At 49.6% G+C, this 20,303-nt stretch overlaps 1 protein-coding gene across 4 annotated transcripts in view; it reads left to right on the top strand.

The window, feature by feature from the left end:
• NCSTN (nicastrin) overlaps nt 1–20,303 on the top strand; it is a 43,094-nt gene that overhangs the window by 17,835 nt on the left and 4,956 nt on the right. For 3 of the 4 annotated variants that reach the window (XM_030541986.1, XM_030541987.1, XM_030541990.1), the window contains 2 exons: nt 146–358; nt 2,869–4,879. In XM_030541986.1, coding sequence (XP_030397846.1) covers nt 146–358; nt 2,869–2,991 — 336 coding nt within the window. In that variant the 3' untranslated portion in view covers nt 2,992–4,879. Of the gene's footprint in view, nt 1–145; nt 359–2,868; nt 4,880–20,303 lie in introns of those variants that run through there. The other variant, XM_030541988.1, reaches the window with a different exon arrangement.

The raw sequence follows: 20,303 nt of genomic DNA on the forward strand, positions 1-20,303 counted from the left end.
TTTTCTGCAATGGGTGAAGTGAACCTCATACAATCAGTAAAGCCTATTATGATCCCGGAGAGCAAGTGAGGTTCCAGGAAAAAAGATTCTGATGGTTCTTTGCTAGTGCCCTGTTGGGTCTCACTTCCCCGCGTTCTCTTTGCAGATGTACGTTTATACGTGGGTGCAGGGTTCCAGGGACCCAAACTCAACATCGCGAGTTCCCTTCTGCGTCCAGTCAACTGTCCATCTAACCAAGGCTGCCTCTCCTGCCTTCGAGCTGAAGCAGTGGGGCTCCACAGAATACTCCACGTGGACAGAGAGCCGCTGGAAGGATATCCGCGCCCGCATATTTCTCATAGCCAGCAAGGAGCTAGAGGTGAGTTGGTGTGTTTCTAAACACTCGAAGATGTTGAGAACAGATTTTAATGTCTCCCAGCAAGCTTTGAAACACATGCTGTGACCAGGTTTTATGACACCTTGTGCTATCCTATGAGATCTCACCAGCTAAACAGGATTGGGCTTGGTGAACACTTAGGAGACCCTCTACAGAAATCCTGGGTGTTGCAGAAAGTGGCATCAGTGATGCAATAGGTGCTTCCCCCCCCCCCCCCCCAAGTCATTTCTGAACCAATAGCCTAATATGGTGAGAGGGGTTTTGACCATTTTTGGTGACTAAAGTATTTGGGACACTTTGCAAGATTGAAGGCTTTAACTGTAGTCTTCTGATGAAATTCCAACAAGGATAATTCCGTTCAGTTCCCCAAAGTTCCCTTTTGTAGTTTAGCTAGACACCGTGTTAGTCTTCAGTTTCTCCTCTAAACAGCTGCATAATGATGCTTCGTGCTCTTAAAGTGCTCTGAGCTCCCTCCCAACTTAAACTGAAGGTGTGTCCTATATTTTGTGTGTTGGATTATGCATGTAAAATGCTTTGGGATCTTCTGGGCTGACAGGACCCTGTATAAATTTAAGAATATTCTGTACGTTAACCATTGTTTTGCCAAAACGTGTATAATCAGGGTTCTGATTGCTCCGAGGTTTTGCCCTTGTGGAATTGTGCTGCATGAGGTCTTCTTCCTTTTAGAAACAAACGTTCTAGCCCTTATGGTGAAGGAAAGCCTTCCAAACATGAAGCAAATGTGAATGAAGTATCGTCGCTTGGATCTGTAGCTAGCCTTGGGGGACTGGCGGGGGGGAAGCTGAGACATCCTAGTGGGATGTTAACTTTGAATCCTAATAGTAACAATTTAAATGTCACCATTAACTCCACCTTAATTACATGTGATCATAAGTAAAGGTTGTATCATGCGTGAGCAAAAAGAAGGAAGCGCCAGAATTCAACCTTTTGATTGCTTGATTTTGCAACCTTAATGTGTTTGGTGTATTTCTGAAATGGAGGGTATTTTGATTTTGCGCAGTACGATAGCCAGCCATGGGTCAGGTGCCTTTATAAGAAAATCCAGGGATCAAATACAAATCAATACGTTATCAGATGTTTCATTTAAAAGCAGAGAAGCACAACTTGTCCTAGTTTCTTTTACAGGATTGATCCAGGATTTTAGTAAGGTCAACAAAATTCTTTCAGCACCCTTCCAATGGCTCCATTTATGTTTAGCTACCAGCCAAATAAGGGTTAATTTTGAGAGGGCTTTTGAACTGTGAGCCTACTTTGGAGCTCTATGGTTGGCTGTTAGTGATGTCATACCCTGTCTCTAAACCCTGTGAATGTACATGACTCTCATTGTCATGTGTGTCACCCAGGGGCTGGGCTTGCATGTCGGGGCAGTTGCTGGGCTGCTTGGATTGTTACTCACTCAGCGGGTGGTTACTCGGTCTGTGTTGTGCCTCTTACACTTGCCTGGGGTGGAGTTAACTCCCTGCCTGCCCTGTCTCAGCCCTTAAATATCCAGCACAAGCCATGCAAAGCTAGTGCATTTCTAGCGAGCTGGCTTCTCAGTTTCACAAAGGCTCCTTTATGACCCTATGGCAGTATAAAGGTGCCTCGGTTTAAAGGAGAATCAGGCGCAGTGACTCTGGCTTTGCCACTGGTAGGTGTTTGTATACGAAGAGCAGCTCATTATGGGACCTTAGGAATGGAAAAGGAGCTCTGGAGGGGCAAAGGATTGGTGCTTAGTTGTGTGTATTTAGCCGTTGAAATAAAGAACTGAGCAGTTAATTTCTCTTTTTTTTTAAAAAAGGCATCAAATAAGAAAGGAGATGATAAAAGTGTATAAATAACAAATAGTAATGATAAGGTGGACAGGGAGCTTCTGCTTTTCCTAGAATAAAGGGACATTCAGTGAAATGAAAATATATCAGATTCAGAATCAGTAAATGATTTTTTTTTCCCCACACAACACTTAATCTGTGGAACTCTCTGCTACTGGATGTAGTTGAGGCCAAGATTCAAAGGGCGATTGGACGTGTCTGAGGATAAAATAGTTAATGCAAATATACATTTTGGAAGAGCTATTAAAACCTCATGCTTGGATCTTAAACCAATCTCTAGCTTTTCTTCTAATTCCTGATAGTTAATATGGGGAGCAGTTTATCCTCCATCTACCTAATGCAAGGTCTGTTCTCCCTTTTGCTGAAGCATAATGCTGGCCACTGTCAGAGTCAGGGTACAAAAAGCTGGATGGAACATGGATCTGGTCAAGTCTCGCATTTCCTTTGGTTCTCTGGTTTTAGACACTAAGCTCCTTGGGTGGAGTCCCACTCTTTACCACCTAGCACAGTGGAGTCCGGATCCTTGATTGAGGCCCCTAGGAGTCACCACAATACAATACTGAGTCTCTGTTGAGATGCTTCAGCATCCAGGCACCTTTACGAAGTGAGTCCGTCATTCTGTCTTTGTAACCGCACCATTACGTGTTTCCTTTCTTGTAGATAATCACACTGGTCGTGGGCATCGCCATTCTGATCCTCTCTCTCCTCGCAACCTACTTCATCAATGCCAAAGCGCATGTGCTTTTCAGCAGCCCTGGGGACGGTGGGGCCGTGGCTTACTGAGTGCTTCCCACGGGTTCAGGAACCCCAGCACTTGGATTACAACTGTTCTGACTAAAACTGCTTGGCTGACATTGGAATGTCTCTGCCTTTATAGGGACACAGGTGGATCGCTCCAGTATTTCCAAGGGTGAGCCCAAGAAACTGATCTCAGAAATGGAAGAAACTCCCCAAAAAACTGTGTTGATCAAGTCCTAAAGAGATCATGTTGCTTCAAAGTTTCCAAGGGCCTTGAATCTTTGTCCTCCCTTTTGGGCAACTCTGAAGAGGGTCAGTACTGGATGCTACCAGCACCCAACTACCATGGATATGTTTTCAGACTGGGGGTGGGTGTGAAGCACATGAAGGAAAGGCCTCTCTGGGACATACATGGATGGCAGATTTCTTTGCTCTCCCTGGTTGTACCGCTTTTATCTGGATTAGCTGAAGAATTGTCTGACAGCTGCTGTGAATCTATGTAAATTACAGTGCGGACAAGGGAAGGTGTGTTGAACAAATAATTAGATGTCAGATCTCGTCCTTTTTTAAATAGTGCAATATTTGGGAGGCAGCCAGGTTGTACATATATAAATAGCTTGGCTTAATTTAAAAAAAAAAAATCACTGCTTACAATCTAATCTTTTGCTTCCACTGCCTTTCTCCAGTGCTGCTTCTTATAGGACCAAGGAACTCTGGGGAATGTAGTTCACTGGATGTTGCCATGTCTGTTGCTCATGGGAGAAATGGAACTTGTCAGATATTTACTTTCCTCACAACAAAGCTTTTCTCTCCTTTTATAATAGGCCGAAGGAGGAAAGAGCTATGTCCGGAGATTCGTTACCTTTGTCTCTATAGAATGTCAGCCTTTTGGGGGCTGGGATTGTCTGCTACTCTGTTTATACGGCACCTAACACAATGGGCCCCCAAACTTGATTAGCCCCTAGGCACTATCACAAAATAAACATGATTAATAACTAGCACTGACCTCAGCACTTTGCAGGATTGAGCGTTTATTGGTAGCAACTAAGGCTGATTGGGTAGGAGAACCAGCTTCTCCAGTGGCCCTGGATTAATTTTTTGCATCAAAAATTCCTCCCATCCTTCAGTATCCTTGATTTAAGGACAAGAAAGTGATGTTGATGTCCCAAGTGAACAGCTCAGATTTGTGTAAAGGAACAAATCAAAGAGACTGGAGCTGGTCAATTCCAACCCAAACATCATCTTCAGTCTCCTGACGGGTTAGTTATTCCATCTGTTCTCCAGTTGAGTCTTGGATTTCTACTGCTTCCCTTAGGGAAACTGCACCACTCACTAATACGTCTTACTGTCAGGACATCATTCCTGACACTCCAGAACGGACTATTCCTTTGCTCACTTTCTTCTCGTTGCTCCTAGTAATGATGGAGAAAAACTTCACATCTCAGTTTAGGCTGAAAACCTACCCTTGCATCATAACTGATTTTGACACTCTTCACCTACCTAACTTCTAATCTGCCCCAGCTCTGTCAGAACTAAACCAATCTTCCTGGAATTGCCATCGATAGAGTATTTCTGCAAATTAAGCTGTTAGGTGATAGGGGAACTCAAAGATATGAGCTCACAGTTTCCTAAAAGAGGGGGTTGCGTTGTTCAGTATATGATGCTTGCTCTCCTCTATAAAATGCTGTAGAATTTATGGATGAATGGTTCTGCTTAAGGGCAGAATGGAATTATTGTTACATTCAATCAAAAATCATGTTGCTATCATCAGGGCTTCAGCCATATTTTTAAATTTTGGGGTTTTTTCTTCTACATGCAGATTTAATGCTCATGCTGTTTTCAGAAGGCTGCTTGACTGATTTTTTTTCTCTCCCTCCCCCCTCGGTATTTATTCCTCTATGAAGAGAGAAATAAACCTTCTCCCTGTTCTCCACTCCAAGCTTTTTGTTCTGAAGCCGATCGTTGGCGAGGCTAACAAACAGCTGCCTCTGTTGTCTGTGCCTACGCCACTCCATGGATGGCCAATAGGTCTCCCTGTGGACAGTGCAATAAGCAACCCCCTCCTATCACGGGCTGACAAAGGGAAAGGAGAAGCAAGGGGCCTGGCTGGAAAGCTGAGCAGCAAAGACAAATTTTCCACGCTGCTGCCAGTGCTGGAAAACACCAAAAGTCACTTGACTGACAGCCCAAAATTTGCTCTGGGTTTGGGATTTTTTAGTCTCTCAAAAACCCTGATTGCCAGCAGCCTCGCCTAATCAAAAGGGTGAAAGCAAGGAAGTAGTCCTCTGAATGTTTCCCTGTCCTGCTGTAGTCAGCGAATCACTTGGTTCACCCATGTGCCTCTCTTCTTTTTAAGTGAAACAGGATTGAGGCGTCAGGACTTCTGGGAGGGGAGTGAGATCTAATGCATGATAGGACATGAGGGAGCAGCCCCAGGTTTCTGTTCCCTGGGTGAATCACTTCTCCTGTGCCTCAGTTTCCTGATCTGCAAGCAGGAAGGATGTTGTCCTGTTGCATAGGAGCATAGTGAGGCTTAATTTATTTCCATTCATAAACTGCTTTGAGATCATAACAGGAACTGTACAAAAGAAGGCAAAGTATTTGTGATTAAAATGTAACTAGCACTGGTGAAAGGTGCTGGCTTGCCAGTCGTGACCAATGCAATCCTATTTTTACCCATGACCAACACGGGACAAACCCTTGTCACTCGCAGTTGTGGTGTGGAAGTGGGGTGAAGTTTCCATAGCTTATCCAGTCCTTTGGCCTCAACCCTGACATGCAAACCCAGGGCTCCGTGCCAGGTGTGGGTTTTGGGATACGAAGACTCATCTTACTGGGAGCAGACGGAACTGCTATCTGCAGCTACCCAATGGCTTTCAGCTGTTATGTGCTCAGTGTGGATTCATAGCCGTGACCTAGCAATGGAAAAGCTCATTCTCCTATTCCCAAGCTATCCCCTCCCTGCATTCATTTAGATTTCAGATGTCTCCAGAGGAGGCTGAGTCCTCACTTTGAAACTGCCCAGCTCAGTCCCCTTCGTTCCCCTGGCTGATCTACAAGCTGCTTTTATCAATCACAGTAGCTGCTCTGTTGTCAGGCCTGCAGCTTGGTCGGGGCTCTGGCTTCTGTTGTCAGCGTCCACTGCCCATCCTGCTTTAGCTGCAGCAGTCCTCAGCTGCAAGGATGGAAAAGTTTATAACTCCCCCGATACACTTTCTCCATCATTCTGGCAATTATACACACTAATTAGAGCGTTCCTAATGCTAATAAGCAGTGGTGAATAAATGCCTTCCCGGTACCTGACATGCTTATTCTGTACATGGATGTAGAAAATAATTTGATTTTTTTGCCATTGACTTTGATTTCCTCTTAGCCTTTGCAGTAAACGTAAAAGCATTGAAGTTAGAGATGATTCGTTTGTAGTAAGAGGTAAAAATCTTGTGCCTCGTGCTGGAGAAAATAATGCAGAAATCCCAAAGAAAAACGAGTCAGCTCTTCTGTTTCTCATGCACTTCTACAGAGTCTTTCATTTAGGGATGTCCCAGTGCCTTGATGATGATACCTACTTATCAGCAGTAGACTTCAAAGCTCTTTACAAAGGAGATAAGCATCAGGGGTGCAAAGGATGGTTCAGTGGATAGTGATGCTGGCGACCCAGTTTCAGTTGCCGGCTCTGGTACTGACTGGGTCTGACCCTGGGGAAAGGTGTTGGCAGGATAAAGTCCATTAATGAATGAGATTATTGGAGTTTACAATAATGGGGGCCATATGAGTAGCTAGAAATATGAATGACTATGAATTGTTTAATGTGTGTAGTGTGGTAGCACGGTCCTTGATGTGCCGGATGTTGTGGGTGTATGCACAGAATGCAAAGGCAGTCCCTACCCCAAAGAGTTTACAATCCAAATGCATCAGGTGGGTGCAGCACACCACCAAATTTCCAGTTGGGGAAACTGAGGCACAGAGCGGTGAAAAGACTTGCCCAGGCGCACCAGTGGCAGAGCTGGGCCTGGAACCCAGGAGTCCTGAATACCCGTCCTCTGCTTTAACCATGGGACCACACTGCTTCCTACTGTTCCCTGCCCCTGTTTTAAGTATCAGCGGGGTAGCCATGTTAGTCTGGATCTGTTAAAGCAGCAAAGAGTCCTGTGGCACCTTATAGACTAACAGACGTTTAGGAGCATGAGCTTTCATGGGTGACATGCGTCCGACGAGATGGATATTCACCCACGAAAACTCATGCTTCTAAACGTCTTTTAGTCTATAAGGTGCCACAGGACTCTTTGCTGCCCTGTTTTGTGTTTGATCTTTTCAGGACATGGTCCAGCTTCCATTTCTGCTTGATCTTATGCTGCAGCCGACTGTGTTCACATTAGCTGGCACCACGGATTCAGCCTTGCCTTCTCTGCAGGAAGATGAGGCGTGCTGGAGAATTCCCTTGTTCCAAGCCAGTTTGCTTTGATAATTAGGAAAGGTGGCAAGGGAAATTATGCAAAGCACATGGAAAGTAAATAACTTCTCTGCAGCGGGCTCCGTGGCAATGCCTCGCCTCATCTGAAACGGCTGAGTGTTCTGTCTGGTCACAGTTTAGTTTCCCAGCTGTGACTGCCAAGCTGAGTGAGGCACAAAGTGGAGCTTTGACTTTGTCTGCATGGGAGTTTCGGCCAGGAATGCTCAGCTGTCCCTAAGAACATCTCCCAATCTGGTACTTACACAGATCCCATCACTAGAGTGTCTGTGCATTTCACAATCTTTAATGTATTTATGCTCACAACCTCCTGGGAGGCAGGGCAGGGCTTTTATCCCCATTGTACAGCTGGGGAAATTGAGCCACAGAGAGAGAGGTCAAGTGACTTGCCCAAGGTCGCACAGAGTCTGTGGGAGAGAGAAAATTGAAGTGAGGTCTCCTGAACCCCAGGCTTTCACCCTAACCACTGGCTGATGCTTGCTCTCAAGAACAGGAGCAGAGGAAGTGCCAGACTGGTTCAGACTAGTGGGTCCACTTAGTCCAGGACCCTGTTTCTGATAGTGGCCAGTGCCAGCTGCTTCAGAAGAAGGTGCAAGAATCCCACAGTGATGAGAGAACCTGTTCCCAGGCAATGATCTGTCCTGACCCCATTGCTGCCCATTAGTTAGAAGTTGGTTCATGCCCAGAAGCTTGAGGGTTGCTCTCCTTCCCACAACTCTTAGCAAAACAAAGCCTGCTTTAACTCTGTGCGTTCTTGCAATCGAAACTAAAAGCCAATCCTCTTTTGAAGTCTATCTAAGCTCTTGGTGTTGTGTCACTAGGTGACACAGGCTAACTTTCCCCAGGGTGCAAAAGTATTTCTGTTGATCATTTTAAAACATAAGCTTTCAGAGTGGGTTTTGTAGAAGCCTTGGGATTTTACATCACACTCCAGTGCAAATATGCCTATATGATGTGCAAAGGTGGCAAAAAGAAAGGAGCGGGGGAATGCCAGGCTCTGGATTTGATTTCGAACCACCCTTACCGCCCTTCGCCGGGACAATAGAAATGATGCAACTTACGGCAAGTGTTGCTGAGATGCTGTTTAAAATAAACAGGCTACTGGCGCCTGAGGGCTTTGGGCAGCTGCTCCCAGGGGTGGGAGGTTGTCTCTGCACAAGGCTGCTGTTTGCTGAGCAATGTGCCTCTTCTGGGGAGGCCTTGCTGCTTCGTGCCCAGTTCTTTAGATGCTCCCAGACTCTGCCCTGCCCGGGAGGAAAGGGAGGGCAGTTCAAGCTGCATTGCCTCTGCTGAGAACTTGGTTGAAGGAGTTGGGTGCGAGGTGCATTCACTTCCCTGCCCTCTACTAGTAGCTCAATTGTTCCTTCCATGTGTGCCCCCCATGTGCCATTACCCCCACCCTATGACGAGCGAGTGGGTCCCAGTGCTGACCCAACCGTGTAGTTGTAACCGAGTCAGTCCCAGGATACTAGAGAGAGGAGATGGGAGAGGTCACATCTTTTATTGGACCTTCTTCTGGTGGGGAGAGAGACAAGCTTTTGAGCCACGCATGGCTCTTCTGCAGGGCTGGCAAAGGTACTCCCAGCATCACTGCTAAATGCAAGGTGTTTAGCATAAATAGTTGGCGCATATGGTAAGGGATTGTCAGCGTAGCGTGGCCTGTTACCACCTCTGCAATCATTGGACAAGAAGAGGGGTTCGTGGGTTACAGATTATTGTAATAAGCTATAAATCCAGTGTCGCTGTTCAGTCCATGATTTTTAGTGTCTACCAGAGTTATGAATTTAAGCTCCCTGGCTTATGCGGCTTTCCTTTGAGGATGAGGACTGAGAGGTCAGACTCAGAGTGATCGCTTGTGAAGCGTGTGTTTGTCTTGTATCGTTTTTCCGGTGAGAGTTCATTGGAGAGCGGGGTGATTGTCTGATGTCAGCCCCATAGTGGTTATCGGGGCATTTAGTGCACTGGCTGAGGTACCCCACGTGTTCTGATAGGCATCTGTCGGACCGTGGATCTTGAAAGGTGTGTGGATCATTGCAGCAGTGGAGATATGCCTGCAGGTTTTGCATCTGTTCTAGCAGGGGCTGGGGCTGCTTTGGGTTGGTGTGTCCTGGTCTGTGGGGAGTTTGCTTCTGATGGTGAGCTTGGTGAGGTGGGGGACTTGAAGACCAGTAAAGGGCTGATTTCAGGATGGGGCTCCTCATTGAGTATGGGTTGTGGTTGTTTGATACCCCAAATGGCAGGGGTTCTCAAACTGTGGGTCGGAACCCCTCAGGGGATCGCGAAGTTATTACACAGAGGGTCATGAGCATCAGCCTCCCCCCTACAATCCCACTTTGCCTCCTGCATTTATAATGGTGTTAAATATATTTAAAAGTGTTTTTTTAATTTATAATGGGGGTTGCACTCAGAGGCTTGCTATGGGAAAGGGGTCACTAGTACAAAGGTTTGAGAACCACTATCCCCTCTGGGACGAGCATAGCATAGACTGTGGACCGAGCTCTCCTCGTGCCCAGAGATGGCAGTAATTCAGTGGCTTCCCCCTCCAGGTACCATACATCCCTCTCACCAGCTATAAAGCACCATCCCCTGGCTGTGCCCATCTCCCTCCCATGGCCAAGTTCCCCACTGGCCCTGCTGGGGATAGAACCCAGGCATCCTGAATCCCCAGTCCCCACCCTCTGTACTTTAGCTGCTTGCCCACGCCTCGTCCTGCTGCCCCAGGGCAAGTTCCCCCCACTCCCAGTGTGTGCCCGTCTGCCCCTGCCTTCTCCTCACTCGTCCTCCAGAGGAGTCAGAGGGAGTTTAGGTTGCATCGCCTCTGGCAAGAGCTGGGTTAAAGGGACAACTTGACAGCCACCCTGCCCAATGGCTGCCCTAGGACCTCACAGAAGCCCCGCCTCACCTCACTCCCCTGCATGCCTTCCCTCCTTTGAGGGTGCCCTCTGCTTGGGCGACCCCCGCTGCCTGCTGCAAAGAGAGGGTGGCGCTCCAGAGGCCACTCCTCCCTCAACCATAGCCACCATTTCGGGGTCAGACAAGCAGTCCCGGTTTGCAATCATTGGGCTGAGGGCCCCGGAGAAAGACAGCTAAGGGGACAGCTGGCATTTGCAAGCCCTACCATGGAGCATTGTCGGCCTCTAGCCATGTCCAATGCCCCAGGAGGAACCCCTGGTTCTGCCAGGCTCCCCCACCTTCCGTGTTCATTTCCTTTTCCCTTCTGACTTTGCTAGGGGCTTTGGCACAAAAAGATGCCACTGACTGTCTCGACCTCTGACCTTAGCTACATCCCTGGAGGCAGTGGGGTGGAGCTGAGCCCGGAGAGGAGGGTTTGCAGCTGCCCTGATGCCCGGAGGCAGAGTGGGGGGGGGGGGGCGGGGCGGGGAGAGGGGGAGAGACAATCAAGAGGAGAGAGAAATCAAATAGGAAATGTGCATCTTCCTAGCCGCCCAGGCCTTCCAGCCCCTGGAACTTCTGGCTCCTGGAATATGAAGAGACGGGGAAGTCAATGAATGCCCAGAACAAAGCCAGGCCTGTTTTGGCTGCTCAGATAAGGAAGCACTTTGGGCAGATTTTGGGGGAGGCGGTAATCAAAATTGGTGCCTCTAAGTTATTAGCTTATTAAATTTTAAAACCAGCTAAAATGAAGATGAGGCTGAGCTGTGGAATTTGGAGCTGGATTTGCAATGAGATGAGCAATGCCAGGGACTGGGGCAGTGGTTTAATACTACTCATATGTTAGGAGAAAGGCTCAAGGATATATCAGTGTAAGGCTGTTGCTTGCATCTCTCTAAGGAACGTCCCTGTCCCCTGTTAACCATAGCACCCCAATCTTTAATGGAGTTAGCATCCCAGCAAGGCAGGGCACTGCTTCCAGCCCTGCTTTACAGGTGGGGAAACTGAGGCGCAGAAACTAGTTACCCACCTTTCAGGAGGTGGGTGTATGTGATTTGCCCAGAGTCCCACAGGAAGTCTGTGGCAAAGCAAGAAATTAAACCCAGCTCCCAGGCAGGCACTCTAACCGCCAATCCATCCTTTCTGGACCAGACAAGAACTAACCTACTGCCATCTCTGAAGGCCCCTAGGTCTTTTCCCATCTTTGAGAGAGAGGGACAGTTGGTGTAAGCTTCATTGAAACCAGGTGAGGATCTGTGTCCTCTGATTTTTATAAAAACAGCAGCAATCTTTCCAAGTCCCCAGCTTTGTTCAGAGCATCTTCCCTGGTTAACGCAGCCTCCTCTGGGGTGGAACACTGCAGCTGTTCAGCACAATGGCTTTCTTATGGAGCGATTGTACCCTAGCAGCAGGGCTGAATGCAGCCCATGCTGCCTGTGTGTACTTGAGTCAGTGCAACTTATTTGATTCCCCTAGCCCAGACCATGAGCTTAGCAAGTGATGACAAGAACATCATGCATTTACAAGCATTTCACAGGCATGAAATGACTTCACTGGCTGGCCGTCCCACTAATTATTCTCACACCCCTTTGACAGAGGACTGGAAAATTTGCTAGCATGAGAAATGGGTGACACATTTTACCAGCTACCAGGGTATTATTCAAGCCAGGGCTGGAGCCTGGTGCATGTTAGACCATTGCCTCATGACAGGACTTGGCAATGCTCCCCCCCAGGTGTTCCCATTTCTCCTGCTCAGTGTCCCACATGCACCCTGCCAATAGTATGCATTGTGCCCAAGCTTCCTCCCTGTCGTATGGATCGGCAGGGACACTGCTGCCTCATCGTTCTAATGCTGGAATCCAGTGTCTGCCATTTGGCAGACAGTGTTTGCAAGTAGCCTGCGTTGGATCCCCCACAGATGGACTTGGGACTGTCACACATCCCCAGGCTTCCTTCTGATGAGGGAGACTGGTCTGATGGCTAAAGCACTGGCCTGGGGATTGGGGTTCAACTCTGAGCTCTGCTACTGACTTCCTGTGTGACCCTGGCAAGTCACTTAAACACCTAAATACCTTTGAGAATCTGGGCCTTTAGTCTCCCGAAGTCTTGATTCCCTCTCTGTACAAGGGGATAATAATCCTGCCTGTGTCTCTGTAGAGGGTAAGGTCTGTGGGGCAGGGACTGTCCCCCATTGTGTACGTGCAGCCATGCTCTGGATAAGAAGTGCTAGTGATGGGGAGAGACCTGCTCAGATACAGGAAATAAACCTGGAACAGGGAGATGTGCAGAAATCAAGAGAAAAGTAACAGCTAGAAAAAAATACAAACCTGACCCGATTCGCTCTTTACTGTTACTGTATTGATCAGAAGTTTGCACATCCCGTGTGCCTTCCGGGTGAGGCGCTCAAAGCGCTTCGCAGACGGACCGAATGCATTTCACAGCCCCCTGCCCAGTCCCACCCCCATGTGATGCTCAGATACTGAGAGAGGTAGGTAAGTGGGGTCATCCCCTTTTTACAGCTGAGGAAAACTGAGGCACAGAGAGACTAACTGGCCAGTCCAAATCCTGCAATGAGTCCTTGGGAGAGCTGGACACAGAACCCAGGAGTCCTGACTCCTAGATCCCCTGTTCTAACCACTAGACTCCATTCATTCCTGGTGCACTTGGGCCAGATTTTAAAGGTATTTCCTTCACTGTGCTCAGTGTCACAATATCTAGCTGATCTCATTTTCAAAACAGATCCAGCCATTTAGGAGTCTAATCCCATCAGCTGCCACTAGGATTTGAACTATGAAGTGCCTAAATCCCTTCTGAAAATGAAATTTAGGCTCCTAAATTAGTTAGGCGTTGCGACGCTGAGCACAGCATCACCTAAATACCTTTAGAAATCTGGGCCCTACTCCCATGCTCTGATCCTCTGTGCTCTCCATCAAGTAGCTAGTGAGATCTGACGGAGCGAGGTGACGCAGTGGAGCTAAAGGGTGAATATCGCAGAATTCAAAGTACATTGGCTGGCACCCAGCCTGCATCTAACTCCCACCACGTGTTTGAAATCCGGCTCTGAACATTACAAATAGGAACCTAGGCACTGCCAGGCTGAATCAGGTTCCTGCTCTGTCTAGCCCAGCAACCCATCTCTGACAGTGGCCAGCACCAGCTGCTTCACAGGAAAGTGTCAGAACCCACAAATTGTCCCAACATCCAAACCAAACCCTAGCTCTGACCTGCCTCTCTCCCTCCCTTTCCACCAAACCGTGGAGTGTCTGAAAACGAAGGGCCCAGTTTTCCAGCGCCCTCACACCTTGTTTCATCGGCCATAGCTATGTAAAGTGAGTGCAAAATGCAACAAAATCCAGATCATGATGGTGTGTCACTTTGCACTGTCTCTGTCCTCATACGCCCCCTTTTATCTATCACCCTACAACCCTTTCTGTCTTTGTCCCCAGACACACCAGTCTATCCCCATACACTCTTTTCTGTCTGTTCCAATGCTCAGTCTTCTATCTAGCTAAACGTAGTATCAGGACTCTAAAACAATGGAATATTTTCCCCATCTGGGTTTAGGAAGAAGTGATACATTGATACTTCCGGACATTTCAAATTGGATCCCTCCCACCCCACCTCCAGGGGCTTACCTCCTGCAGCCCGATTTTCCATTGAACCCTGCCTTGTGCCGTCATTCACACCCACACAAAGTGGGTACGAGACACTGCCCAATCCCAACAGTGGCATTTCACACCCACTGCACACTGGTGTTAATGAGGAGGTGAGGTGCAGGGCAGCAGAGGGACATAGGCTGTGCAGCCCCGAGAAAGGATGCTGCGTATGGCACAGGGCTCTTTGCCACGCAGGTGATCTCTCCCCGTCCCTGCCAGTGCAGCTTTAAACAGCAAGGTTGCTGGGGCTAATCAAGATAGACTTGCAAACAAAACAGCAGTGCCACATCCAGAGCCGGCAGAAAGTGAGAAGCAGATGGGCACAGCAAAGCAGGGAGCTGCTGCTAAATGGATTGATGGAGAGGCCTCTAAGAGAGATGGATTGGAGAGGGACCCGCTGAAGGAAGGGGCTGGGGCAGCCACGCTGCGACGGGGGCTGGGGCGCGAGGACACGGTGGGGAGGGAGAAAGGCCTGCAGATAACAGATGCATGGACACAAAGACTGGAATGGCAGAGAGGGACAGATGGACGGGCAATAGCGAGAGTCAGGAGAAGAGAGGGATCTGAACGTAATTAGATTGGATCCGATTATGACAGACTCGATTAGAACGATATTATGATTAGGAGCTTCTGTCGCTATTTGGCTTTTTGAGGGGTGGGTGGGGAACAAAGCCAGGAAGCACATGGGGAAAGGGACAAGTGGGGACAAGGGGAGCCGGGGCGGATGAAAGGAGACTTCTCCTTGGGAAAGCTGTCAGTGGCGGCAGTGACAGATTGTCTGGTTATCAAGTACCGGGGCCGTCTGTCACCGGCCGCTCACAAAACCTGCACTCCATAAAAGCCAGGGAGACAAAGGCGAGGAGGAAAGAGGGGTGACGGGAGCCGAGACCTTCTGTCACCAGCCAGCAGAGCGTGCCCAGGGCATGGAGAGAGCTGTGCAGAGCACAGACCTTCTGTCAGGAGCTGGGCACACACGTGGGTAAACACCCCTGAACCTGCGCGTGCACCTACCCTAAACCTGTGTGCACGCACACACCCCTACACACAACTGCCCCCTACAAATATTAGTATCATACACGTAAATACACACACACACACATGCAATTGCACAACCCCCAAAACAACCAGTGCACAAACACATGCATCTGCAAACACACAGAGACTGACACACCTGGAGACACTAACACACACTCTCTCATAAGCACACACCGAGGTTAACACACACACAGCTCTGCAGGATCTAGGGCCAGGCAAAGAGAAAGAGGTTTTCACCCTAGGCCCTTGGGCTTTTACCACCCAGTCATGTCTCACAGACTAGCTTTGAGATGAAAGGGAGAAGGAGAAAGCATCAATTCGACACCAGGCTGGATTGTGCTCAGCGGTGCCTGTGTAAACCCCCTGAGGTCAGGTCACTCCGAGAGAGAATCAGGGAGAGGCAGCTGGTAGGATGAAGAAGATGATGGGGGAGAGGAGCTAAGAAGGGGCAGAGCAAACCCACCCCTGCTGTAACTGCATGGATCTCGGAGCAGCATCATGGACGTGAATCCAGCCCCAAGGCTGTGAATTCACAGGCAGGCCTGTTGCTTTTCCGTTGCCTGTAGCTTGGGTGGTTGTGTGCTTCAGGGCCTGATTCTCTCTTCCCCTAGGAGATAAGGTTGGGCCTAGCAGCCCTCGTGTCCAAGGCGCAGGCAGGTCACCGCAGCATTGCTAGCAAGGTCTATACAGCCCCTTGCACCAGCCATCACAGCCGTCCCAGTTGCACTAAGCACTATGGGATAGGTGCTCCAGGAAAACCACAATGCACCGGTGCCTGGAAGGCACCTGAGAAGGGGTGTGTGTCAGAGTCACCAGGCAGGAGAGGACTCGCCTGGCGTAAGGAAATGTGAGAGCCAAGTGTTGCATTCCTGCCGTACAGTCCTCACTGGGCTAACCAGGTACCGTCACCTCCTTGTCATCCAGTGCCATGGTGCTACAAGACAAGGGGTCCTCACCCCTGCATGGGCAGGAGCTAACTTGCTGGCACATAAACACCTGCGTACAAAAACGAAGGCCCCCAGAGAGGAAGGGTGGGATAGCATTTAAAGCACCAGAGCAGGACTTGGGAGCTCTGCCCCTGGGGAACCTTGGGCAAGTGTCTGCATCGCTCTGTGCCTCAGTTTCCCCATGTGTAAAATGAAGATAATAATCCTGCCTATCCCTCACCATTTGTCTGTCTTCCTTGCTTGTATAGCGTGTGAGCCCTTTGTGGCAGGGACTGTCTCTTACTCTGTCTCTGTGCGGTGCCCGGCCCAACAGGGGCCCTGATTTCTGTTGAAGCCTCCAGGCAATGATTTAGGTTTCCAGCAGCTCAGCGTAAAAAGCTCCGAAAGTCAGGCTTGCATCCACTCCAGCACCTGAAGGGTTAAAGCCGTCTGCTCTCCCTGACAAGCATGAGCCAGTTTGGGTCCCCAGTGGGTTTGTACAATATGTCGCCTCATCTCCTGCCAAATGCTGCCTCCTCTAGTCTCTTTCCTGCCTCCCTGTGCCCCCCTCCCACACACAGCCCCAGGGGTGTCCAGGGTAGCATGCTCAGCTTGTGGTACCAGAGTCGACCTCAGCGGCTCCTTCTTTGCAGCTGATCCCCGGCCCCCATGTCTGCCAGTCGAGGTGGGCAGATCTCCGAGGGTCCCAGAGGGTTTCACCCTCTTGGAAACATTGCCAGTGAAGCAAACTCAGCATTAGGAGCAGGGGGCCCAGTAGGTCTTCAGCTGCCTGGGGCCCAAGCCCAGCCTCATCTGCGTTTGGGCGCCTTCTCTTTCCATTCCAGGTTGTTCTTCGTTTTGAAGCCGGCGTGAGCACCCGCACATGGGGCAGCCTAAACCGTTCCTCATGAGCTGGGCACGGCACAGCTGTTCCGTACAATCCCAGCAATGTCAGGCAGGTCATTCCCCTAAGGCAGGCCCTAGGCCAGAGTCTGTCCTGCCTGTTCTTAAAAACCTCCGGTGCCGGGGACCCCACGGCCTCCCTTGGAGCTGACTCCAGTCCTTACCCATCCTAGAAACAAGCCTCAGCATTCTACTTCAGGCACCTAACACTTTCCCTGTGCCCCATAGCGACCCCGTCTCATTCTCCCGTCACAGCTAGGGCCTGACCCTGGGGAATCCCCTGCCTCGCAGGCTGGTGGGATTGTAGCACTCAGCCCTGACACTCTAAGCCAAGTTCCTCTTGAAGCAAGGACTTTATCTAGAGGATATCTTAAGCTTGGACAACGATTGCTCATTGTATTATAGTAGCGCTTACCAGCCCTACCCCCATTGTGCCCCGCGTGGCACATTTGGAGAAACGGTCTGAAGCACTTACTAGCTATAGGCAAGGCAAACCTAGGAAGGGTTCTTATTCCCGTTCTACCAATGGGGAAACTGAGGCACATAAAGAGGAGGTGGCTTGCTCAGTGTCACACAGGGAGTCAATCTGGGGCAGAGCTAAGGACTGAACACAGCTCTTTGGCATCCCAGACCGCCACTTAAACCCCATCCAGCTCCAAAATATATGTTGCTACACCCCATCTCTTGTAAGGAGATTTATTTTCTTAAAGAAGCAGCAACACAGTCTTTTAACCCAGTTCTAACTTTTTGGTTTCAGCTCTAGACCTCTGAAGGGCTTCTGGCCGCTTCCCAGTTCTGACCAGCTCTCTGGGCTATGCTCCTGGGCACCTATCTGCTTGCTCCAGGAGGACCCAACACTGGAGCTTCCCACCCCACACCCCTCAGGAACAGCCTGTCCCAATCAGTTCTCCCTTCCTGGCCACTAGCAGCCTACAGGCCAAAGTGTAGCCTAGCCCTTTAACTGGCTGCATTGGATTCACTGGTTCTGCTCGAGACGGGATGGGTCCAGTTCTACTCACAGGGACCCGCTGACCTGTGACAAACCCCAGCACCAAACTCACCCAGCTCACTGGTACCAGGACCATGGCATTGAATGAGCCAGCAGCCCATGGGAACAGTGATCTGGCCCTGCCCTGGGGCAGAGTGGTGTATGAGCAAGCGTGGAAGGCTCCGATTTTGATCGGAGAATGTCAGTGAATGTCGATTTTGCTGCATGCCCAAACCGACGGGAAAATATTTCCCTCAGTATTGGTCGAGATTTACAGTGAGGTAAAGTAAGAAAAACGCTGGCTGAGAACTTCGGAGGGTCTCCTCTGAGGTGGCTGCCTTTGTATCTTTTGAGATGTGATGTCGACAATTTGTCTTTTAACGGTTATAGATCTCAGCAGCCGCTGTCATTAAATAATTATTGGCTGATGCTCCCCCTACCCCCATTATCTGACACCCTCCCCTGGGATTTCCAGGCCTGGCTGGAAGTTCGGAGAGAAGCGAAGGGCTGCATGGATGACAATGCAGTGCAGTGTGGCTAGGTAGCCCGGGGACCTTGCTCTGGGGGTGAGATTTCAGGGGAGCACTAGGTCTCGGCTATATAGGACGTTTGACTAAGGCCTGGAGGAAGCAATCACCGAAGAGAACACAAAGCAGAGAGACCCAGGCAATGAACTGGGGCTATCAGGAAGCCGAGAACAGAGCAGGCATGAGATCCCGGGCTAGCTGCCTGCGTCCCCTCCTCACAGAGCCTGGGCAAAATGCCCAGAGACCATCCCACCATCAGCTACAGAGATAGGTAGGGCCCGGCTGGCATCCTGGCAGGGGGAGAGGTGCTGGCCCCTGGGAGTGAAAGAGAGACACAAACAGGAGGGGCAGTGATTGAGCAGAGAGAGAAATAAATAAATATGTATGTGGCCCATCAGTCACCCCATGGGGAGAGGGGATTGCGGACGGCAGCAGGCAGAGAGTGTGGGTGGGGGTGATGGCAGAGCTTCATTTGTAATGAAAGAGGTGCCGGGCTCGAGCAATTTTTTTACATTCATAACAGATGCAGGAAACCCAGCGGTGCCGGGGCTCTGAACTAACAAGCCTAGAGGTGCCGGGGCTCAGCCCTGGCAAGCCCTGGCCCAGCTTAAGCACTGGGTGTGTCATGGGTATAGTGTGTGGTGGTGTCGAGCGTCTGTGGTGTTTGTGTGTGTGATGGTTACAGGGGGGTGATGCGTTTGTGTAAGTGCATGTGTGTGTGAGAGAGCGCGCTGGGCACGGGGGGGGTGAGATGTGCGCACGTATCTGTGTGTGGGTTAATTTCAGGGTGATGCTGCTATTGCCACGAGCTCATTACGCAGATATCGTTTTTTAATCAGTGCCATAGCAATGGTGATGCAAGCTCCTCGCTGCCACCTGATACCTCCCCAGCCTCCCCTCCTCTCCCTGCAAACTCCGAGACCATCTGCTAAGACGAGGCCCCAGGCTGGAGCTTGCCCAGGTGTTGTGCCCATCACCTGGGCACCTCCTGCCGCTGCGTCAAGGAGAAACCAGCTCCTGGGTGCACTGAGTGGGGACTGGAAAGGGGGATGGGATGGAAAGGGAACCCCAGACCCTAATGGGGGAGAAGGGGAGATAAGAAATGGGATGGGGAAAGGAGGTATGTTCCCAGTCAGCAAACTGGGAGTAGATAGATAGAGATAGATAGAGGGGGTGTATGGGGATAGATAGATAAATTAGATAGATATTAGATTAATAGATAGATATTAGATTAAATGGATGATATAGGACTAGCTAGGTAGACAGTCCAGGGAAGGGAGTTTGTGGAGAGATTATTGGTATTGGGATCAAAGTAGGAAGGATTTAAAATGAGATTTTGAAAGAGGAGGGGATAGGCCGCCTAGCAGGGAGGACGTGGCTTAATCTAACCACCAAAAATATTCTAGTGTGTTGTTAAAGTGCTTGTGAACACGTTGTATGGATATTTGGATGTTAGGGACGGCAGGCTGGCTTGCTTTCTTATCCCATCAAACTTTTAAAATCTATACGGGCACTTTCAAATCAATCCCTAGAAGGGAAGGTTCCACTGATGCTAATAGGAGCCTTCCTGGGTCCCTTGAGTTGTGTGTGAGGCACATCAACATCCTGCGCTTGCCTGCCCCTCTCTCTCTCTCTCTCTCTCTCTCTCACACACACACACACACACACACACACACACACACACACACACACACACACACACACACACATACAAGCATGCACACCCACACACAAACTACACAACCATGTACAAACTCATGCACGCACATAAACTCAGGCACACACACACAAGCATATGCACAAACACGCACACATATACACAAAGGCCTGCTCTGTGCTTTGCACCAACGGTCGGAGTGAATCCTCAGCCCAGGTTCTGCAGGGTGGCCAGTCTCTGTGAACACAGTATTGTCCATTCAGTTTCTGTTCCAAGCACTGTCCCCTCTGTCCCACCCCCACGCA

This window comes from Gopherus evgoodei, chromosome 24, assembly GCF_007399415.2.
Source record: "Gopherus evgoodei ecotype Sinaloan lineage chromosome 24, rGopEvg1_v1.p, whole genome shotgun sequence".
Lineage (NCBI taxonomy): Eukaryota > Metazoa > Chordata > Testudines > Testudinidae > Gopherus > Gopherus evgoodei.